Source organism: Maniola hyperantus, chromosome 27, assembly GCF_902806685.2.
Source record: "Maniola hyperantus chromosome 27, iAphHyp1.2, whole genome shotgun sequence".
Lineage (NCBI taxonomy): Eukaryota > Metazoa > Arthropoda > Insecta > Lepidoptera > Nymphalidae > Maniola > Maniola hyperantus.
In genome coordinates, this window is record NC_048562.1 from 1,233,471 (window position 1) to 1,258,469 (window position 24,999).

The 24,999-nt window shown below is 38.1% G+C and overlaps 2 protein-coding genes across 2 annotated transcripts in view; both read left to right on the forward strand.

Annotated features, from left to right (window-relative positions):
* Positions 1 to 21,033, forward strand: part of LOC117994623 (uncharacterized) — a 35,070-nt gene extending 14,037 nt beyond the window's left edge. The window contains exons 2-8 of the mRNA XM_069508051.1: positions 1,423 to 1,596; positions 1,716 to 1,934; positions 2,223 to 2,609; positions 14,812 to 14,943; positions 16,368 to 16,440; positions 17,820 to 17,893; positions 18,358 to 21,033. Coding sequence (XP_069364152.1) covers positions 1,423 to 1,596; positions 1,716 to 1,934; positions 2,223 to 2,609; positions 14,812 to 14,943; positions 16,368 to 16,440; positions 17,820 to 17,893; positions 18,358 to 18,888 — 1,590 coding nt within the window. The 3' untranslated portion in view covers positions 18,889 to 21,033. The remainder of the gene's footprint in view (positions 1 to 1,422; positions 1,597 to 1,715; positions 1,935 to 2,222; positions 2,610 to 14,811; positions 14,944 to 16,367; positions 16,441 to 17,819; positions 17,894 to 18,357) is intronic.
* LOC117994799 (protein KTI12 homolog) overlaps positions 1,150 to 24,999 on the forward strand; it is a 239,271-nt gene continuing 215,421 nt past the window's right edge. Inside the window, exon 1 of the mRNA XM_069507974.1 lies at positions 1,150 to 1,166. The gene's annotated coding sequence lies outside the window, so the exon portion shown is untranslated. The remainder of the gene's footprint in view (positions 1,167 to 24,999) is intronic.

Genomic DNA, 24,999 nt, shown 5'->3' on the forward strand with positions numbered 1-24,999 from the left:
ACTATGGGCCTCATAAGAAAGCTCAGAGTCACTCAGCGGGAGATGGAGAGAGCTATGTGCGGAGTTTCTCTACGTGATCAAATCAGACATGAGGAGATCCGTAGGAGAACTAGAGTAGCCGACATAGCTCAACGGGTTGCGAAGCTGAAGTGGCAATGGGCAGGGCACATAGTTCTTAAAACCGATAGACGTTGGGGTCCCAAGGTGCTGGAATGGCGACCTTGCACCGGAAGACGCAGTGTTGGAAGACCCCCACACAGTGGCGTGCACAGTGTTCGAAGCCAGGGTAGGCATTAGTTAGGTAGGCTGTTTACATCCAGGTCATAATGAAAAATATGCATTGAGCTATTACAACTGGGGTAAGCAGTGCATTTATGCCTTTATGACCTGCACGCCACTGCCCCCACACTAGGTGGACGAACGACATCAGACGAGTCACAGGGAGCCGCAAGACCGTGGCGTGTGGAAACGTCTATCGGTTGATGATGATGATGAACTACAAATTATTCACAAGTTTAATTGATCTCATAAAAAACCGATCTGAATTACGAACGGGTTTACTTAATGATGTAGGTACCAGAACAGAGCTGGTCGAGTATTATTTAGTTATAGTTCAATAAAAAGTTCTACCCAATAAAATGGTTGGTAATTTTTTTTAATCGACATCGCATAACTTGCTAATAATTGATTTAACACTTTTGTAAACCTTTTTGTAGTTTGCGACATATTTTATTATGTTAATTTATTAAATAACTAGCTTATGCTCGCGACTACACAAATTTCAAACCCCTGCCTGTTTTACCCGCTTAATGGTTGAATTTGCAGAAATCTCTACCTTCGAAGCAAGAGTAAATAGCCATCTTCTAGGTTAGGCTCCAACCTAGACCTCATTATAGCTTTTTAAGCATGATTGTCCCCAAGCGCAAGCCTATCACGCAATAAAAAAAACGATATAGGTAGGGACAGGGCTAATTAGAACGTTAGCAAAAACTTAGCGCTATTGGGGCTGATTCTCTTGTACACAATCTCTAAACTAAACTAAATTAACAGGTCTAAATCTAGTGCCATCCTTTTCCGCAAGCAACATTATGACAGGGATAGCAATAGATTTAGACGTGTTATTTTAGTCTAGTTTAGAGATTGTGTACAAGAGAATCGGCCCCATTAACTACCTAAACACAATCCAATACCAATAACCATTTGCCATACCAATAACCATTTGCCTTATTTTCCAAACCAGCAATGTACAGCGTGCAAAACTCGAGGGCAATGCCCCGCTTACGACGCGGCATCTATCTACACCTGTTCGTTGACCTCTAGTGTCAGTCATGTTTTCGTTGCAATACATCGCGAACTTTTGAAAACGTTACAGAATTCTTTAATTTTTTTTTAATTTGTAATAGTGATGCGTTTGTCCTCCAGAGTGATATGTCGACGCGCAGCAGCGCGACCGCGATACGAGCGCGGCGCGGGCACAAGGAGCGCTCTAAGAACTTCACCGAGCTCGAGAAGCGTACCGTCCTCGAGCTGATCGCGCGGCACCGAGACGTGCTTCGGCAGGGGCGCTCCAACAACGCCACCAACCGCAGCAAGCAGGTCAGTCGCCTCACACCAACCCCTGACCACACGGGCGCGGCGCGGGCACAAGGAGCGCTCTGAGAACTTCACCGAGCTCGAGAAGCGTACCGTCCTCGAGCTGATCGCGCGGCACCGAGACGTGCTTCGACAGGGGCGCTCCAACAACGCTACCAACCGCAGCAAGCAGGTCAGTCGCCTCACACCAACCCCTGACCACACGAGCGCGGCGCGGGCACAATGAGCGCTCTAAGAACCTCACCGAGCTCGAGAAGCGTACCGTCCTCGAGCTGATCGCGCGGCACCGAGACGTGCTTCGGCAGGGGCGCTCCAACAACGCTACCAACCGCAGCAAGCAGGTCAGTCGCCTCACACCAACCCCTGACCACACGAGCGCGGCGCGGGCACAATGAGCGCTCTAAGAACCTCACCGAGCTCGAGAAGCGTACCGTCCTCGAGCTGATCGCGCGGCACCGAGACGTGCTTCGGCAGGGGCGCTCCAACAACGCTACCAACCGCAGCAAGCAGGTCAGTCGCCTCACACCAACCCCTGACCACACGAGCGCGGCGCGGGCACAAGGAGCGCTCTAAGAACTTCACCGAGCTCGAGAAGCGTACCGTCCTCGAGCTGATCGCGCGGCACCGAGACGTGCTTCGGCAGGGGCGCTCCAACAACGCCACCAACCGCAGCAAGCAGGTCAGTCGCCTCACACCAACCCCTGACCACACGAGCGCGGCGCGGGCACAAGGAGCGCTCTAAGAACTTCACCGAGCTCGAGAAGCGTACCGTCCTCGAGCTGATCGCGCGGCACCGAGACGTGCTTCGGCAGGGACGCTCCAACAACGCCACCAACCGCAGCAAGCAGGTCAGTCGCCTCACACCAACCCCTGACACACGAGCGCGGCGCGGGCACAAGGAGCGCTCTCAGAACTTCACCGAGCTCGAGAAGCGTACCGTCCTCGAGCTGATCGCGCGGCACCGAGACGTGCTTCGGCAGGGGCGCTCCAACAACGCCACCAACCGCAGCAAGCAGGTCAGTCGCCTCACACCAACCCCTGACCACACTGCAATACTGATACTGAGATCTGTAGAGCGTACTTTGACATAGATCAGTTTTAATGACCCCCGAAGATTTGCCCGAAAAATAATTGGGGATCAATCACGCAGGCGAATAGCACCGACGCATTGTCGCCTGTCTATCTGTCTTTTATCGGATATATTTTGGAGAGTGTGCTCAGGAAATTCACATCGTTGTTCCTCCTTCACCATTCTACCACAGAACAGCGAGAAATCTTGAACGTTGGCATCCTTTTGTGGTCTATTTTTGGATCCCACTCCTTAATCCTGATGTTACAAGCTTGCTTTCCACCTAAGAGAGATTCAGGAACTGTTATTGGGGAATTTTATTGCTCAGACTTAAGACATTTAAAAAAATTACAAAAGTCTAGGACTTCTTTGATTATACACTGATTTCTGGAGTCTGGACCGATTTGCAAAAATTTTTTTACTCAGTACAGGAAGTTTACCAGAAGGCCCCTTAAATAAATACATTTTGGATCCAGCTCTTCAATCCTGATGTTGCAAGGTTACTTCCCACTTAAGTTACGGAGATTCAGAAACTGTTATTGGTGTAATTATTATAGTTCAGCAAGTCCTAACTCGACCAAAAACCTCACGAAGTTCCATCTTCCGACGGAGCAAAGGGACCGACAACTCCTCGTTATTCCGATTTGCGTCCCACTCATGCGCCCAGTCTTATAACTGGACGGTCCTCGTGTTCCGGGGTCTGAGCCCCATACTGAGGCACATGGGTGCGTCCGCTGCGCCTTCTGTTCGGGCTAAGATGGACGCGCGGACAAACACTCCCACGCCAGGTCAATTAGCCATGGCTAACAATATTGTATACAGTAGAAACTCGATTATCCGGCCCTCAGTTATACGGATTCGTGATTATTCGGACCACGGACTACCAACCGAAAATTGTTCGGCCAAGTGCGAGTCAGACTCGCGCACCGAGGGTTCCATACTCGGGTATTTTTTCCGCCATTTTGCACGATAAATCAAAAACTATTATGCATAAAAATAATTAAAAATCTGTTTTAGAATGTACAGGCATGTTATGATACCCCACTTGATATAGTTATCTTACTTTGAAAATTTAGAATAGAATAGAATAGAATAGAATGTTTTTTTTATTCATGTAAACTTTTTAAAAGTGCTTATGAATAGTCAGGTAGTTTTAATTTACCACTGGTTCGGAATGCCGTTCCTACAGAGAAGAACCAGCAAGAAACTCGGCGGTTGCTCTTTTTAATTTTTCAATTTACAATGTTATTATACTGTACTATACAAGCCATTGCAGCCCCGTGCATTGCTGGAGCGAGTCAAATCCAAGCTTTTTTATCGTTTACATAGTCTGCGACTGTATAATATGCTTTTTTTAGCAGCATACTTTTAACACATTTTTTAAACTTGTGTAAAGGCAAGTCTAAAATTGCTAATTACTATTATAGTGAACTACATAATATGCACAAAACCCGCTTTTCTTCATACATTCGATTATCCGGATTTTCAAATATCCCTAACGACAACAAATTAGTCCGGTTAATCGAGTTTCCACTGTATATGTTATGTTACACACTGGTTCAAGCCCTGCTCTTCCCCCCGTACGTATCCGAATGGGACCCGTAACGCTCAGGCACACGAGGAGGTTACCTGACCCGAAAATTTGACTCCATAAACGTGACACTGGCGAATCACTCTGTGCCCAGCTGGCACACCTAAAAGCCAATAATTGGGAATTGAATTGAATTGAAAATTTGACTTGCAGCTATTAGATATGTCGTAGACATCCGCTAAGAAACGATTTTTGAAAATTCAACCGCTAAGGGGGTAAAATAGCGGTTTGAACTTTGTGTAGTCCACGCAGACGAAGCCTCGGACATAAGCTAGTCTAAATCAGTACCCATCTTATAAACGCGAAAGTGTGTTTGTTTTTTGGTTTGTCCTTCAATCACGTCGCAACGGGGCAACCGATTGACGTGATTTTAGCATGGGTATAGTTAAAGACCTGGATAATGACTTAGGCTACTTTTTAACCCGGAAAATCAAAGAGTTTCCACGGGATTATTGAAAGCCTGAATCCACGCGGACGAAGTCGCGGGCATCAACTAGTCTAAATATATAAAAAGAAAGGGTGACTGACTGACTGACTGACTGACTGACTGACTGATCTATCAAAGCACAGCTCAAACTACTGGACAGATCGGGCTGAAATTTGGCATGCAGATAGCTATTATGACGTAGGCATCCGCTAAGAAAGGATTTTTGAAAATTCAACCCCTAAGGGGGTTAAATAGGGGTTTGAAATTTGTGTAGTCCACGCGGACGAAGTCGCGGGCATCAGCTAGTAATATACATATAAAAGGAAAAGCTGGGTGACTGATATATCAATGCACAGCTCAAACTACTGGACGGATCGGGCTGAAATTTGGCATGCACATAGCTATTATGTCGTAGACATCCGATAACAAAGGATTTTTGAAAATTCAACCCCTAAGGGGGTGAAATAGGGGTTTGAAATTTGTGTAGTCCACGCGGGCGAAGACGCGAGCATAAGCTAGTCATGAATAATGTTCCCGTTTCCCCTCCAACTAAGCGTAAAGCTTGTGCTAGGAGTCATCATCATCATCATCATCATCAGCCTGTGGACGTCCACTGTTGGATATAGGCCTTCCCTAAAGAGCGCCACCACACCCGGTCCTCAGCCTTCCTCATCCAGCCACTTCCCGCCAGCCTCTTTATATCGTCGGTCCCTCGTGCTGGAGGGCGTCCCACACTACGCTTGCTTGCTTTGTGCTAGGAGTAGGTACGACAAAGAGCAACGGGTGGGGTTTGAACTGCGGACCTTTCGGATTTCAGTCGCGCGGACTAACCGTTGAGCTATTGAGGCTCTTCTTTATCGGAGTAGTTAGGTACATGTATAAAGTGTCACAATAGTTTAACAACTATAGCTGACCGTAGAAGCAGTAACTCGATACTGTATTGCGCTTGCTAAGTGATTTGCCTCGTGTAACCAACTTTGTAAAGCACCGTGTATACTTACTCGAACGTTTCAATATCCGTACTAATTTTTTTAATTTTTTTTTTTCATTTAATTTTTTTTTTTAGGGTTCCGTACCTCAAAAGGAAAAACGGAACCCTTATAGGATCACTTTGTTGTCTGTCTGTCTGTCCGTCTGTCTGTCAAGAAACCTACAGGGTACTGCCCGTTGACCTAGTATCATGAAATTTGGCAGGTAGGTAGATCTTATAGCTGACATTTGGGGAAAAATCTGAAAACCGTGAATTTAGGGTTAGATCACACAAAAAAAAATTAAATTGTGGTCATGAACTAATAATTAGTATTTTCAACTTTCGAAGTGAGTGACTATATCAAGTGGGGTATCATTTGAAAGGTCTTCACCTGTAAATTCTAAAACAGATTTTTATTTATTTTTATGCATCATAGTTTTTGAATTATCGTGCAAAATGTCGAAAAAATACGACTGTAGTACGGAACCCTCATTGCGCGAGCCTGACTCGCACTTGGCCGGTCTTTTAAGAATAGTAGCCATGTTAAATGACTAATATTCCCCTTTCCTCTCCAACTAAGCGTCAGGCTTCTGCTAGGAGTAGATACGACAATAGTGCAACGGGCGGGGTTTGAACTGTCGACCTTTCGGTTTTCATTTCACACCTATACCGGTTGAGCTATTGAGGCTAAGGCTAATTAATTGCATTTTGGGGACCTTGAGTGACGGGGACCTGTCCATGATGCTAGGAATGCCTAATTTTTTGAAAAATGAAAAAAAAAAACCAAAATAAATAAAAGCTGCGGTAGGTAATACAATCATCATCATCATCAACCGATAGACGTCCGCTGCTGGACATTGGGCCTCTTGTAGAGGCTTCCGAACGCCACGGTCTTGCATCTTGGGACCCCAATGTCTATCGGTTTTACAAACTATGTGCCATGCCCATTGCCACTTCAGCTTCGCAACCCGTTGAGCTATGTCGGTTACTCTAGTTCTCCTACGGATCTCCTCATTTCTGATTTGATCACGTAGAGACTCCAAGCATAGCTCTCTCCATAATCCAATACAATCATATTTATTTCATTACTAAGAGTTATTATATTTTTCACTAATTGTATATTTTACCCGTTTTTGAAAAGTGTCTTAATATTGTGATCCTAAAGTGATAATAAACTATCATTTCAAAAACGCGTAAAATACACAGTTTTGGATATTTGTGGAACATATTTAAAAAGTGAAATCTTTAAAATTCATTATCTAAATATATAAATGGAAAAGGTGACTGACTCACTGACTGATCTATCAACGCACAGCTTAAACTACTGGACTGATCGAGCTGAAATTTGGCATGCAGATAGCTATTATGACGTAGGCATCCGCTAAGAAAGGATTTTTGGAAATTCAACTCCTAAGGGGGTGAAATAGGCGTTTGAAATTTGTGTAGTCCACGCGGACGAAGTCGCGAGCACGTAGCTAGTATTATTATAAACGGAAAGTAACATTTTTCAATTGCTTATTGATAATACTAACTATCTTCTTTATAAATTTTTAGATTTTTCTCGCTTAGTGTAAAATACCGTATTGGGATTTGGGTCTGCTAATGTGCGCGCGGCTTTATCCAACGGTTCACATAATAGTAACTCGCTTAGTATAAACTATAATAAACGATTTCGCATATATTTTTTTTAATCAGCATAACTTAGTATCTCTGGTATTTTATATTAGCATAGGTAAATATCTTCTTCCTGTTATATTTTATTTTATACAATACTAGATAATGCCTGCGACTTCGTCCGCGTGGACTACAGAAATTTCAAACCCCTTTTTTTTACCCTGTTAAGAACGGTTACGCATTGTATCCGATCCGAGTCCGTGAAACTACGTTCCTTTTTGTTAAGGTTCCGTACCTCAAAAGGAAAAACGCAACCCTTATAGGATCACTTTGTTGTCTTTCTGTCTGTCTGTCAAGAAACCTACAGGGTACTTCCCGTTGACCTAGAATCATGAAATTTGGCAGCTAGGTAGATCTTATAGCTGACATTTGGGGAAAAATCTGAAAACCGTGAATTTAGGGTTAGATCACACAAAAAAAATTAAATTGTGGTCATGAACTAATAATTAGTATTTTCAACTTTCGAAGTGAGATAACTATATAAGTGGGGTATATGAAAGGTCTTCACCTGTATTGTTTTTGAAGTTATTTTGCAATGGTGGGATGCAGTATACTAGGCTACAATAGCCGAAGCCTAAAAATATACTTTGCGATAACTTAGGTACGTCTGCAGTCGGATTTAAATGTCGGATGTGAATTTAGGGTTAGATCACATAAGTCGAAATTAAATTGTGGTCATGAACTAATAATTAGTATTTTCAACTTTCGAAGTAAGTGACTATATCAAGTGGGGTATCACCTGTAAATTCTAAAACAGATTTTTATTTATTTTTATGCATCATAGTTTTTGAATTATCGTGCAAAATGTCGAAAAAATACGACTGTAGTACGGAACCCTCATTGCGCGAGCCTGACTCGCACTTGGCCGGTTTTTGTTTTGTATGGGAGCTTATGACATATGTCGTAGATAATCGCTGGTATTCTCACGGATAACGGATAGAACTCGGATGACGGAAATGCAGTGCGTAATCGCCGTAAGGGATTAAATTTTCAAAAATCCTTCTTAGCGAATGTCTACGTCATTATAATAGACTAAGCAGCTTTCGCTGATGCGTCTATATCAAAGTCAAAGTCAAAGTCAAATGATTTATTCAAAATAGGTAATAAATTACTCTTATTGATTGTCTGGTATAGTGTTAGATTTGTAAGATAATATAGTGGTGATAATTATAACGCAAACTTAAAACTAAAGCTACGAGGGTTCCAAACGCGCCCAGGTCTGAGAAGAGCCCACAACAAACTCAGCCGGGTATTCTTTTTATTATCACCACTTTACAAATTTATTGAAACTTATTAGAACTATCACAAAGTCGTTAAGCAACTCATTCCCAAGCTTGCTTATCATTTAAATAATCCTTTACATTGTAATAGGATTTTTCAATTAGTTTACGTTTTATGAAAACTTTGAACTTGTTGAGAGACATCTCCAATATGTCTTCTGGAAGCTTATTATAGAAACGTATGGAATTACGAGCAAATGAATTGCTAACTTTACTGAGCCTAGAGGCGGGAATTACAAGTTTATTTTTATTTCTAGTATTTATATTATGACAGTCACTTTTTTTTTTAAATTTATTTATGTTTTTATGTACGTACAGTAAATTTTCAAAATATATTGATTATGCACTGTCATAATTTTAACTTCCCTAAATTTAGTTCTCAGCGACTCTCGTGGCCCCATACTGTATATGGCTCGAACAGCCCTTTTCTGCAGCACAAAAATAGAATTAATATCAGCAGCATTACCCCATAATAATATACCATATGACATAATGCTGTGAAAGTAACTAAAATATACTAGTCTCGCAGTTTCTATGTCTGTCAACTGGCGAATCTTTTTTACCGCATATGCGGCAGAACTAAGTCTGTTCGATAAGTTATTTATATGAGAGCCCCATTGAAGTTTTGCATCTAACGTTATTCCAAGAAAAATAGCGGTATCCACTAAATCTAATTCCTCATTATTAAGTTGCACAGTGGTTTTCACCTGCTTAACATTTGGTAAAGTGAATTTAATACACTTTGTCTTTTTCCCGTTGAGAAGCAGGTTATTAGCTTCGAACCACTGTACTAACTTGGTGAGAGAATTGTTTACTTCATCAAAAGTTGTTAAGTATCGATTGATTTTAAATAAAAGTGATGTATCATCAGCAAACAAGACTATCCCGTAATTGTCCTTAGCGAGGTAAGGAAGGTCATTGATGTAAATAAGGAACAGAAAAGGTCCTAAGATGGAACCTTGTGGCACCCCCATTTTTACAACGGATCCGGGAGATCGCTTTCCATTCACGTCTACCCTTTGTATTCTATCATTTAGGTAAGAACTCATCAATTCCAATGCTGCACCCCTAATTCCATAATGGTGCAATTTCGCGACCAATGTTTCATGATCAACGCAGTCGAAAGCCTTGGATAAATCACATAAAACGCCAAGCGCATCACGTGATTCCTCCCAGGCTTCAAATATATTTAGTATTAACTCAACACCAGCATCGGTTGTTGAGCGACCCCGTGTAAAACCAAACTGTTTGGTGTGAAATAAATCATTAATGTTGAAAAAATTAAGCAGTTGAGTTAAAATTATTTTTTTCAAAGATTTTACTAAAAGTGGGTAGTACAGATATCGGTCTGAAGTTAGTGGGGTCACTAGTACTACCTGATTTAAATAATGGAATTATTTTACTATGTTTCATTAAGTCTGGAAACTCACCACAGTCAACACAATTATTGAATATTAATGCTAACTCGGGTGCAACAATATCAATTAATGATTTCACAACGTTAACGGAAATGCCCCACAGATCATTTGTTTTCTTATTATTAATTAATTTAAAAGCTTTGATAACGTCAGAGCAACTAACGTGACTGAATTCAAACATTTTATTACATTCAGGCACGTTATCCTCCAATAGTGAGAGAGCGGCGGCTGCTGAAGAGTTCAATGATTTTGTAGTAGAAACAGGAATATCTGTAAAGAAGGTCTCGAAAACGGTTGCAACCTCGGGGTCTGACGTAATCAACTTGTCATGATATTTTAGTTCAAAATTACAAGTTTTATGTGTCACTCTTCCTGTTTCTTCGTTAACTATTTTCCAGGTAGTTTTTACTACATTGGAGCTGTTTTTAATTTTTGCCTGGATATATTTTGACTTGGCTGCAATGCAATCTCTCTTAAACTTTTTGGAAAACAGTTGAACGTACTGCTTGAATTCGTCACCAGTATCATATTGTCGCTCCGCATACAATTCATATAGTTTTTGTCTACTTTTATGTAGTTCTACTGTTGCCCATTCACTAAAAACTTTTGCATCAGTAGTCAAGACCGATTTACTGGTGAATATTGAGTTAAATATAGTATTGAATATATTAAAAAATGTATTATACATTTCATCAGGACTAAACCCATTTGACAAAAATGGAAGGTGTTTTATAAGGCTTAGTCTCATATTCTCAATTCGGTCAGACGTTACTGGTACAAAGGTTATTCTACGTTTAGAATTTTTTTTCTTCAAATTTTCAAACTGGATCAACTGTCCACAATGATCCGAATCCAATTTGCTAATTATGGTTTTAGTAATTGGATTTATATTTGTAAAAATATTGTCTATACATGTGGCGCTAGTTACAGTTATTCTTGTAGGCTCCATAAACATGTTGGATAGGTTGTAGGATTTGAAAAGATTTAATAATTTGCCATTTAAAGGGCTACTTTCCAAAATATTACATTAAAGTCTCCGCACACAATCAGCTTTTTATTTGATTTTGAGATTTTGAATAAGACTTCATCCATTACCTTTTCAAAAAGATCAAAGTTAGACAAGGGTGGTCTATATACAGACACAACAATGAATTGCTCAAGTTCAACTGAGGATAGTTCTATTGTTCGCTCAACAGACAGGCTCTCTATGTCATTTCGATTCTTGAATTTTAATTGTTTGCTAAGCAAAATTAACGAGCCGCCATGAATCGCATTGGTTCTGGTGAACGAACTACCAACCTGGTGATTACCAAAATTGAATGTATACTCATGATTTTTTAACCAATGCTCAGTTATACATAAAATATCAATATTGAAATTATTCAAAAAAAGTTCTATTTCCAGATCTTTCCCTCTGATACATTGAATATTTTGGTGCACCAGATTGATAACATTAGATTTTTTGCAACAACTTGCAATTTCTAATTCTTTGCCGGTGAAGCTCTGTATACTTTGATGTACATTTTTCATGTGACAGGGCTCCTCCGTTGTCTTACTGTCTAGTTTAAACAAGCAATAGGGTTCCTAATAGTACTTACACTATTGCTCGAGTCAATAATAGAAAAATTAGTACTAGAAGTACTCGAGTCAATATTATAAATATTTGTACTAGAAGTACTTGAGTCAATATTATAAATATTTGTACTAGAAGTACAGTTTGTATAAGAGTCAAAAGAGTTTGTTACAACACTTGTAACTGAATCATTTAAATTATGTGCTAATAGTGAGGCAATATGCATCTTACATCTCTTCGGCAGATACATACTGTCTCCGGTCAATTTAAACTTATTAGTCAATTTAATACTATTAATGTCAAAATAAAAAATAGCTTCACTATAATGTTTAGTGAGATTATACATTTTCAAATTTAAAGTATGTATTTTATCATTTTGTTGTTTGTTTAATGTACCAGAATAAGGAAAAGCACACAAAACAAATTTACATTTTGTTTTCTCATGTAGGAGCAATAATTTTTGAATGCATTTTACAATCTGTTGTTTTTTGACTTGTAAACTGTCCCCAAACAATAATATAACATTTGTATTACTATCCAATGATTTTTCATTTAAGTTATTAATTAAATAGTTAAAACTAGCTCCAGGAGAACATCTATTAATCACTGAATGCTTTAAACAACAGCTCATTATGGAGCCCAGACCTCTACCTAAGCTGTCAGAAATAATTATAGTTTGTTTTATTGGCTTAGCTGAGGGATTAATATTGACAGATGAAGGAACCTCTGTAACATCAATACTACACGGAACCTCTGTAACATCAATACTACACGGAACCTCTGTAACATCAATACTACACGGAACCTCTGTAACATCAATACTACACGGAACCTCTGTAACATCAATACTACACGGAACCTCTGTAACATCAATACTACACGGAACCTCTGTAACATCAATACTACACGGAACCTCTGTAACATCAATACTACACTGCTCTGGACAAGTATCTGTTTTCACAGGGAGCGGTGCAGGACTATCTTGGTGAACAATAGGTACATTTGGAGAACATTCATGCTTATTGGTTAATGACTCAAAGCGAGCCATGTTATAGTTACTTAATGCTAATAATTCATCTGCTGCCAGTATTTGCTCATCAATCTGTTTTTGTGACAGCTCGTATTGGTTTGTGACATTATGTAGCGAATAAGTCAATTTGGAAATTTCATCATTTAAGGTTTGAACATGCAAATCATACTTATCCCGGAGTTCTGTAATAGATAAGCAATAAGCATCGAGCTTATTTAATAATTGAGAACGTTCCTTTCGTAATGCAATATTTTTTGTATGAGTTTTTTGAGATTTTATCAAACTTTTGGTTTTTCTAATTACTTTACTAAGTTTTATATATTTTTTTATTTTGTTGTGGCTATTCAAATATACCAAGTTATGTTCCGGCAATGACTTGGTATTACTAGCACACGGACTGTCACAAGTCAGATCTATGATCACTCCTGGCGCGTCTGGGGATGAAGTGAGCAGCTCGATCAGAAGTGCTTCGAGTTTTCCAAATGTTTGCCCAATCTATTCTTGAACTGGTTAACAGAACTTGACATAACCACATCCTTAGGCAATTTATTCCATATGTGTACAACTCTGTTAGTCAGAAAGTGTTTGATTGGATTTGATGATGGCAATTGATATTGCAGCTTCATATCATGTCCCTTAAATCTAGGATTGCTCTTTCTCGAATACATGCTCTCATAATAGCAGTGGCGTGCAGGTCATAGACCCTCCCTCCGAGTCCAGTATAATAACATCTTCAGAATAATGTTGGGACTGCCCCGGTAGTCGGTACTGTAGCGCGTCCGGTATGTTTGCGGATAACTGTGTAGACGGCTTCTTCGCAATCATACGGAAAAGGATCGCCTCAATCAAAAGTAGGTTGGAGAGAAGTCCCAACATTATCCTGAAGGTGATAGCAGACAGACAGGACAGCGCTCTCAAAGCGCACTGGATGTCTGCATTAGTTAATAAATATATTAATTATATTAACTAACATAGAATAAGTTTCTTACTAACATACATTATATTATAATATAGTTACTAACATAGATTAAGATGGTTACTAACATAATATTGTGGGCCTTTGATGTCTGTGAAATAAAGACTTATTTATTTTATAGAGGCATAAAAGCTCTGCTTACCCTAGTTGAAATGACTCAATGGTCATTTTTCATCATGACAGCCTCTAAATAGGTAACCTAACTGACTAATGCCTACCCTAGCTTGGAACCCTATGCACGCCACTGCATAATAGCTATTTTATTTATTTATTTTATTTTATTTATTTTATTTATTTTATATCTAATTAGAACGGCAGTGCCACTTACACTAACTAGATGATTAATAATAAATTTAAATACAAATAAAGGTACAAGAAAAAAGACATAAAATACAAAACGATAAAAGATCAAAGAATTTTGAATATGTACGCTAAGAACATTGAATGACATATTCATGACAAAGTTCAATTAAAAGTTCAAAAAATAATATTTATGACAAAGTTCAATTTACGATCCTGAAAGAACAATTTTTTAATTTAGCCATGCAAAAGGAAGTTATTAACAAAATTCAGACACGCAAAGTAACTCAAAAAAAACTAGTTACCATCTCTGCAAAAAATAAATATGGTGAGCGCACCAGCGCGTACATGATCCCTCGCCTAATAAATAGTTTAGATAATACTTTTAGGTCAGGACTAACCGAATTTAACTTTAAACACAAGTTAAAATCATACTTTCAAAACAAATATTAACAATTCCCATTTTTGAAAAATTAAATATAACAAATTATTATCATGTAACGCTCCCTAGTGCTTCTATACATAATGTATATATTATTTATGGAAGCACTATACCCAAAATCGATTAATGGACGGAATGATAAGCAACATACTAAACCTTAGTGGTTTTTTTGTTGTGTTAAAAGTATTTGTAAAATGTTCAATATTTGATAGTTAATAAAAAAAAAAAAAAAAAATGTAATGCTCTCAGCGTACTTCAGTAACTCCCGAACCAGTATTATAGACCCATCATTAAATGGGTCCCATTGAAAATGAAAAAGGAAAAGCACTATACATGCCTCTACCGGGAGTGCCGTTCTGGCTTAGATGTCATAGATGTCCTCGCCAAGGCTCGGCCGTCCAACTTACACTCGCCCAGAAAACGCTTACTTTCCGGTCTCGTGCAGTAATGTGCTATTGTTTGTTGCAGCTGGTGTGGTCGACTATCTGCGAGGAGGTGAACAAGCGCTGCGGGGGCGACCGGCCGCGCACTCCCGCGCAGGTCAAGATGTGGTACGAGAACTACAAGAAGAAATGCAAGATGCGCGCGCACGACACGCAGGTACACGCAGGCTTTTTATCCTCATGCATAAAAGTATTGTACAGTCATCATCATGATCAATGCACAGCTCAAACTACTGGAAGGATAGGGCTGATGCAGATAGCTATTATGACGTAGGCATCCGCTAAGAAAGGATTTTTGAAAATTCAACCCCTAAGGGGGTGAAATAGGGGTTTAGAAATTTGTGTAGTCCACGCGGACGAAGTCGCGAGCATAAGCTAGTCGCTCTATATATTTGGCGTTTCATTAAAAGGCCTTGTACCTTGTTTCTGCGCAGTGGGTGATTTAACGATGTATTGACTAAGTTGCTGAGTGCTGACATAAATTATATAAGGATCACAAAAAAATATATTAATAATACAGATAAAAAACAAGTAATAACAATTAAGTAGACTTAGGTCTAGGTCAGTGGCGTGCAGGTCATAGAGGCATAAATGCACTGCTTACCCCAGTTGTAATATCTCAATGCATATTTTTCATTATGACCTGCCAGTAAACAGGTTCACACCTAACTAATGCCTACCCTGACTTCAAACCCTGTGCACGCCACTGGTCTAGGTCTAGGACTAGAGCACATGTTAATGACCAGAAGAGGTGAAGTATGAGCACGCACGGCTCGCAGTCGCGTATCACTGTTTCATTTCTTCCCAATCGAAATGAAAACCTGAGTATATTAACTCGGTCACAAAACCCCTTTTTACCCTCGACTTGTATGGCTTCGGCTCGGGTGATAAACGTCTCGGATAAAATGGCTTGTTTTATGCCCGTGTTGTACAAACTACTATTTACTTTATTTTTTACTAGCTGATGCCCGCGACTTCGTACGCTTGGATTTAGGTTTTTAAAAATCCTGTGGGAACCTTTTCCGGGATAAAAAGTAACCTTTGTCCTTCCCCGGGTTGCAAGCTACCTCTGTACCAATTCGTTTTGGTACAGAGGTTTCAATTTTGTCAAAATCAGTTAAACGGTTGAGCCGTGAAAAGCTAACAGACAGACAGACAGACACACTTTCGCATTTATAATATTAGTATGGATTTGTTGTATAATCTACTATCAGTACTCCTATTATAAATGCGAAAGTGTGTTTGTTTTGTGGTTTGTTTTGACGTGAACGGATTGACGTGATTTTTTACATGGCTATAGATAAAGACCTCGAGAGTGACATAGGCTACGTTTTATCCCGAAAAATCAAAGAGTTCCCACGGGATTTTAAAAAAACCTAATTCCACGCGGACGAAGTCTCGTTCATCAGCTAGTTTATAATATTTTGATGGTATGGAACTGACGAGTTCGGTTCGCACTTGACCGGTTTTTATTCCGAAAAATCAAAGAGTTCCCACGGGATTTTTAAAAACATTTCAAAACTTCGCGCTCGCTTCGCTCTCGTTTGTCTCAAAATACTGAATTGATATAACTGTTTCCAGCAACCGCCCTCGGAGACGCCCAGCCTGCTCGACGGCATGCTCTGGCAAAGCATTCACCCCCTAGATGTCAAAGGTAAACCCTCACATTCTAAACGGTTTTATTTAGCTTGCTAGTAATTTATTTCGGGAGTCTCAAGGGGGGTGTAAACCCCCCAGTGAGGCCGCCAAGCGACTTAGAGTTCCGGTACGATACTGTGTAGAGACGCGGCATCTTATTTCCCGTTAAATTATTTCTTTAATAAAAATAAAAATAAAATAGCCTTTATTCTCTGATACAATAATTATACATCTTATATTACTAACTAACCGTATTACTAATTTCTTATTTCCTATTATTTAATTATCCTATCCTATATAATTTATTCTAAAAATTGGTAACACCAGCAATTTACAGATCAGGTTGTCCTCTTTGGACAACAAACATTATTTCTTAGTAATAATGAAATAGGATGGTCTTCCAAAATTCGAAAATACCACATTCGCTGCTATTTTTAACTTTGCTGATTATTTCTATTGATTTAACTAAAAAATTATGTCAAATTACATCTTACGCGAGCGTTTTGACGATTGATAAAAAGTCGCTGATTTGACTAGTACTTAGTCATCCCTACAGTGCGACAAGGCTATCTCGGCGCGTGGCGAAAAACGGAACTAACGTTGCCGTCAAGTGTTCCCTTTGTTCTTGTTTGAATATTCTAAGCCTTTGTCACAGATTTTTTTTTTTAAAAAAGAATATTAGCTATTTTTTAAATGACTAATATTCCCCTTTCCTCTCCAACTAAGCGTCAGGCTTGTGCTAGGAGTAGGTACGACAATAGTGCAACGGGCGGGGTTTGAACCGTCGACCTTTCGGTTTTCAGTCCACTCCTATACCGGTTGAGCTATTGAGACAGATATGTCCAGATATGCAACTAGCGTGGCCCCCTCAGTCCCTCTCGCTCAAGCAGATTTTCTTACTTGTGAAATGTCATTCCTTCTACACTTCACGTTGTTTGTCTGGTGGGAGGCTTCGGCCGTGGCTAGTTACCACACTACCGGCAAAGCCGTGCCGCCAAGCGATTTAGCGTTCCGGTACGATGCCGTGTAGAAACCAAAGGGGTATGGGTTTAATAAAAACTGCCATACCCCTTCCAGGTTAGCCCGCTATCATCTTAGGCTGCATCATCACTTACCACCAGGTGAGATTGCAGTCAAGGGCTAACTTGTATCTGAATAAAAAATAAAAAAAAAAAATTGTCAAAAACTCACATACAAATACATTTTGACAAACAAAAAAAATTGGCCATCGTCATAAGGACAAAGCATAATCATTTTGTCACGTTCTAACAAGAGCTTAAATGCATTTAGCTATCTCGCTCTTACAGTGTCACAATAGGGCTACTGAATTTCTCGTTGTTCTGTGATATAATCAGTGCCAGAGAAGTTTTATATTATTTAGAGATTGTATTCCAGACGAGGAGGGTGAGGCGACGACGAGTGTGGAGGGCGCCCTCAGCGTCAAGGATGACGACTGCCTGCCCGTCAACGTGAGTAATATGTATAACTTTTTTTTGCTAAGGCTGAATCCATACTAATATTATAAATGCGAAAGTGTGTCTGTCTGTCTGTCTGCTAGCCTTTCACGGCCCATCCGTTCAACCGATTTTGACGAAATTTGGTACAGAGATAGCTTGCATTCCGGGGAAGGACATAGGCTACTTTTTATCCCGGAAATCAAAGAGTTCCCGCGGGATCCTTAAAAACCTAAATCCACGCGTACGAAGTCGCGGCCATCAGCTAATATATATCCTTCCCCGGGATGCAAGCTATCGCTGTACCAAATTTTGTCAATATCGGTTAAACGGATGGGCCGTGAAAGCCTAGTAGACAGACAGACAGACACACTTTCGCATTTATAATATTAGTATAGTATGGATTGTAAAATTTTCAACTGTCAATTTAAAAAAAAGATTCCTAATATATTTTTTGCATTTTTTGTTATTCCTTTCAGATGTCTAACGGCCGCCTTTCGAACACGAACGACAGCGACGACACGATGCCAAACGTACTTGAACCCCAAGTCCAGATCATCCCCCAGTCCTCCCCCACCCCGCCCCCCATCAAACCCCACACGCCCCAAATTAACCCCCTAATAAACCACCTCCCCAACCCTCTATTACTAACTAACCCCCTCCAAGCGATCGAACAAGCTAGGCTACAACAAAACTTCCTGCAAAAATTAAACGAATTATCAAATACCCCATTAAATCTAAGCCATTTAGACGAGGAAAGAAGAAAAAATGGCCACGAGAGACAAGAGAAGTCGGACGAAATCAAACACGACTGTGGTACCGCCACAGAAGAAGAAAGGTTATACTTCATCGCCAAAAGAGAACACGCGGTCTGGGAGCATGAAGCCAAAATGAAGATTTTAAATATGGAACTCAAGCAAAAGGAGGAAATTTTTTCATTGCAAAAACAACTCTTTCTCATCGAGTTAAGGTTGAAAATGGATTTCCTTGAAAAGGCCAGCGCTAAGTGACACGTCAAACTGTAACGCTTTGATTTTTACTCTGTGGTCATCTGTCAAAGTGACAGATGTCAAGTCGCTGATTTTCAATCTGTGGTCACAGTTAATCGCAGGCTCAAATGGGCTCATTATAAATGTGGTCATTATGACAAAAGGGTTATAAGTTAGAACCTGGAGCCGTGACGTTTTTTTTTATGGTCGCTGTGGCAAAAACGGTAGAATCCACAGCCGTGAAATTAAAAAAAGAAGTCCCCTATTGGGATGTTGTGTCTCTGTCACGCAGTAGGTGTTAGAAAGAGACAGGTGTAACGTAAATAGATATAAATAAAATAAAAACCGCCATAGTCCATTTTGTGCCATCATCGTAAGTTTAGTTTACAGTTGTTGTTTTATAATATTCATTTTATTGTTTAGTTAACTTTAATTGCTAAAGTTTTTAACTCATTCTGCCCAATATTTTGCTCAAAAAAATCACGAACAGAGAATATTTTTTTAAAGGCTTTTAAAGAAGCTTCTAAAGACATTTTATTATTATAAAAAAAAATAGTGAAATAGACAGTTAAAGCATTATTGGGCCTTTTTATCGCCTTTTATTTTAATGGATTCGTAGTTTAGTTTCGTGTAGGATAAATTTTGGTACAATAAAAAATGTGACATAATATACTGGGCGCCATTTTATTCAGTGTTGCCATAGTGAATTTGTAAATTGTACCAAAAATGGGTTTCGCATTGTGATGATAAACTGATAGGAATTTATTTTTGTAACCGTTATTTTGCATAGGTTTATTTTGTACTATATTTTTTTAGTTTTTAGTACATATAATGTGCTTAAATTCTTTTTAGCCGCGCAAATAATACGCGGATTTATTTTTTATAGTATTATATTTTTTAAATAAGGCAGCTATTTACTAACGTCGTGCAAAATAAAACTGCCAAATAAATAAGATTTTGCGTATGTATTGTTATTTTTTATTTTGTAGGTACTTAGTGTCTCGTTAAGGGACATTTTAATTTTTTTTTTTCATTTTAGGGTAGATTTCCCGATTTTCGGGGGTAACTTTGACATTAGTGTCGACTCCTTTGGCATAACGGTAATATATAACGTGAAATGTACTAGTCTAGTAAGATTTCTAATATATTTATGTAGTAGTTATTTTATTTGCATAAAAGATACGCACACCGTTGAGATATTTTAAATACTGCTTTACATAAATTGTTACTAAAACTATGTAGTGGTTAGTCTATGCGTTTGATTTATATATCCATAGATATAAATATTCGTAACGCAAGAATTTTGTTAGTTTATTTTGGAAGCAGTTTTTTTTCATTCGTTGAACATAAAAATTAAATGTCAAGATTATTTATGTAAAACAATCTCAACAAAAATTAAAACAAAGGCGTTTATAATGTTATATTTCTCGTATATATTATGGTTTTGCATTCATTTGTTATTTTTATAACTAAACAAAATACAATCCAATAACTACTACATAAAAATTAAACATTCAAGTCATTGACGTGCCAATAACGTGTAACATTGTTATGTAATTATTATATATAGTTATTACATTTATAAGAAAGCATAGACAAAATAAAATTATAAAAAAATTAAATACGTAAACGTAGACAAATACCGAAATACGAAAATATGGAATTCGACGCAGTATGATATTAAAATTAATGTTTTAAGTAATTTATAAATAAATAGTAGGACGTGAAATAATAATGCAGTACAAAAGTGTTGTTAGAGAAAAAAAAATTACCTCATTCTGACAGTGTATTGTAAATAAAATATATAGATTGTAGTTTGTAAACGTTTTAGAAACATTTTTATATGGGACTTACACCCTTTTTGTTTTAACAGTCGCGCCACGAAATAGTTGCCAAGTTTATTGAAAAAAATCTACTAAAATGGAAGATTTTTGCGGATAGCAACACTGGCGTTTAAAACAGTTTTATAATATTAATGTGATGTATTTTATAAGATCTCAACATTTTATGTAAATGTTTATTCACTGATGATATTAAAATATGGCAAACGTCTTATAATTAAACTGTATTGATATATTTCGTATTAACTTTTATTTGATTCATGTTATGTTAATCTGATTAAATTGGATATTATTGATATTGAAATAAAGAATTTATTTTCTGTTCCGATGTTTTTTATTATCGTCATTTCAATTATCAACCCATCGCTGGCCCACTAGTGGGAACGGGGTCTCCCTATCACTTATCAGAGATATTTACACTTGCCAAGTTGGCAGATTTCAGATACCTTTGAGAACATTACGGAAACCCAGCTTGTATGTAGCTGGCTAACGAAAGAAGACAGGAAAAGCGCGGCAAATTTTAAAGGGGGGAATAGAGATAGTATAAAACCATAACTACAACACAGAGATACTCATAAGATAAAACAGAGGTAGCCATAACCTTAGATGATATATGATATATATTATCTATGGCCATAACGTGTTGTCCTTGGCCTCAGAATAAGGACTATTAGAAGTAGCCCTATTGTGACACTTACTGTTAGAGCGAGATAGCTAAATACATTTAAGCTCTTATTAGAACGTGACAAAATGATTATGTTTTGTCCTTATCACCTTGGCCACTTTTTTTTGTTTGCCAAAATGTATTTGTACGTGAGACTTTGGCAAACAACGTGAAGTGAGGTTATGTTGACTCAAGTATTTTAAATAAATACCTAATTGATTCGTTTTGTTGTTTTTGTTTTTGAAGTTATTGTGCAATGGTGGGTTACAGTATACTAGGCTACAATAGGCGCAGCGAACGTAAAATAGACGGAATAACATTCCACAGGTAAGTGCCTCTGCTTGAGCGAGAGGGACTGAGGGGGCCACGCTAGTTGCATATCTGGACATATCTGTGCCCTTGGCTGAAATAAACTATAAAAAACTTCCATCTCCGCGCGAATCGCTCGTCGGCTCGTATTCCTTAAAGGATGTTAAAGTTACTTGGTGCCTGGTGGTGTGGTAAAGTTACGTGTACGAGAAATCGGTTGTTTGTCTATGGTAAAAAATAAAATAGTGGTGGCTTGGTCTACAGTCTGAGTCTTTAGACTTGTCTAGTATATAGTGATCTGTGGTCTGTGTTTTTTTTACAAAATAAAGGGACTTGCGTTTTTGGCGGGAAACGCGAAGTGCGCTTTTTAATTGAAAATTGTTAAAAATATAGTTTTTGAGTGTAAATAGTACATTATTTTGTAAATAGTTTTCGTTAAACTGTGGTACAATGCCGTCAGATAGTGACGGCTGTGATTTGGAACCAGCAGCGGGCAAAAAGAGGAAGAAAATGCAAAAGGAGAAACCCTCTGAAAGTGATGGTGCAAAATACAAACCATTTATAAAACCAGGGTATCGCCGGGCGTACGGCGATACTAGTACCAATTCAGAATTCCCTGTATACGTAGAAAGCACAGAAGATATCAAACTAGGAAACAAAAACCCCCTAGTGGTATCCAAATATTTTAAACAAGTAAAAGGTGTAAGTGAAAGTAGGCGCATAAACGCTACTAAAATTATGCTTGTCTTCAAACAAGCGACAGCGGCTAATGACTTTTTGAAGCACGAGTGCCTTTCAGTTTATAAACTTCGAGCGTTCATCCCGGCGTCCTCTGTGGAAAGGGTAGGGGTGGTTAGGTTTATTCCAAAAGAATCTAGCAATCAGGAACTTTTCAATAAACTCTCCTCGGAAAGTGAAGTAATAGGTGTAAAGAGATTTTTGAAAAAAGTGGGAGAGGAGCTAATTCCTCTCTCCACTATCAGTGTAATTTTCAGCGGTACTAGTCTACCGCAGTATATTTATTTGGACAACTGGAGATACAAAGTTTTCACTTATGTTCCTCCTTTGATGCAATGTTTTAAATGTATGAAATTTAACCATTATGGGAAAATTTGTAAAAATCAGCAAATATGCTCACGGTGCGCTGGTGAGCACCATTACAAGGACTGCACGACGGATACACTGAAGTGCAGCAATTGTGGGGGTGCGCATCTTGCAATATCAAAAACGTGTCCTGTAAAGGCAGCGAGAATGGAGAGGAACAAAAAAGAAACCTACTCAAAAGTAGTTCAAATAAGTAGTGCGAGTTTCCCTCCACTCCCAAAGCCTCAGAGCCCTCAGACATATGAAAAAAACCAAACTACATACTCACAGCCTAAGCAAACTACACAGACAAAGACAGAAATTTCACACAATGATATTGTAAATAACTCTAAGCTTTTAGGAGCCATAGTAAACACTTTGGTTACAATAGGGAACTCTAATAATATTAAGACTACTAATCAAATCAAAGAAACATTTTTAGAACATTTAAGTAAAATATAATGGATTCTCACCTAACTATTGTGCAGCATAATATCCAAAGTATTAACAATAAGAAACCCTTGGTTAAAACATTTTTGGAACAACATAATATTGATATTTTGCTATTAAATGAGACCTGGCAAAAAAATACAAGTAATCCTATTAGATTTTCAGGATATAATTTTGTAGGAAAAAATGCAAATAATGAACATGGTGGAGTAGGCATTTTATTAAAAAATACATTAAAATATAAAATATTGCCAACACAATTTTATCAAGATGTCCAGTCCATAGCAATTTCTCTAGAAACTAATATAGGTTCCGTGTCGATTCTATGTGTTTATTGTCCACCTAAAAATAAAAATAACAATTATTGTAGAATTAATAAACTTAAAAATATTATTGCTAGCTTACCAAAACCTTGTATAGTCTCAGGAGATTTTAACGCGCATCATATTGCTTTTGGGTGCAATTGTACAAATTCAAGAGGCAAAACATTGTTTGAAATTTTTGATGAACATGACCTATGCCTGTTAAACACAGGTGTATCTACTACAGTACAAAGACCTAATGCAAATAGCTCTGCTATTGATGTGACAGGGGTGAGTCCCGTATTAGCACCTCTATGTGAATGGTCAGTAGGTGACGATCCTTTGGGTAGTTACCACTATCCAACTTTTACAAAATTAAGCCTAGTTCCATCTAAATATTCTGTCAATGACAAAGTAGAGAAATTTCTATTTCATAAAGCAGATTGGACCAAATATTATGCAAAATCAGAGGAGTACTTTAAAGGTATATCTTTTGATGAAATAGATCCTTCACAGTCGTATGATAAGTTCTGTGAAGTTTTAAATACTCTTAGAAAAGAATTCGTTCCTTATGTAAAAATTGAAGGTCCTAGACTTTTTAAAACTCCTGCTCCTTGGTGGGATGAAAACTGTGAAGTTGCTGTTAAAAATTCGAGAGAAGCTTTACAGTTATATAAAAGAAATGGGTTGATGGAAAATTACATTAATTATAAACAATTGGATGCACAAAAAAAATTAATAATTAAGGATGCTAAGAAAAATAGTTGGTACAAGTTATGTTCAACATTCAATAGATATACTCCTATTACTCGAGTATGGAATTATATGAAAATGTTTAAACGTATTAAAAACCCACCACAGCATAAAAATGATGTATGGATTCCCGATTTTATTTCAAAATTTAAACATGATAACAATAACACAACGTTAAATACCTCTGTTTTCGAATTTAATAATGATTCTGACAAGCATATGTTACTTTTAAAGCCTTTCACTTTTGCAGAATTTAATATAGCACTTCAATCAAGAAAAAACTCTACACCCGGCTTAGATAACATTCCATATATAATGATTAAAAAATTGCATAAATTAGGTCAATTAGCTTTACTTGATATATTTAATAGGCTATGGGATAATCAATGTGTTCCAGAGAGTTGGAAGATCCAATGTATAGTACCGATTTTAAAACCTGATAAATCTTCATCTGATTGTAATTCATACAGACCAATATCACTAACATCATGCATAGGAAAATTATTTGAACAAATGCTGAAACTGAGATTAGATTATTTTACAGAAAAAAATAAATTATTACCAACATTCCAATACGGTTTCCGAAAAGGAAGAAGTGCTAATGAGAGTTTGACATCATTTGTATCGGATTTAAGAAGCTGTAAGTTATCAAAAGATGCTGCAGTATGTGTATTTTTGGATATAGAAGGTGCTTATGACAATGGGGCCGATTCTCTAGTACACAATCTCT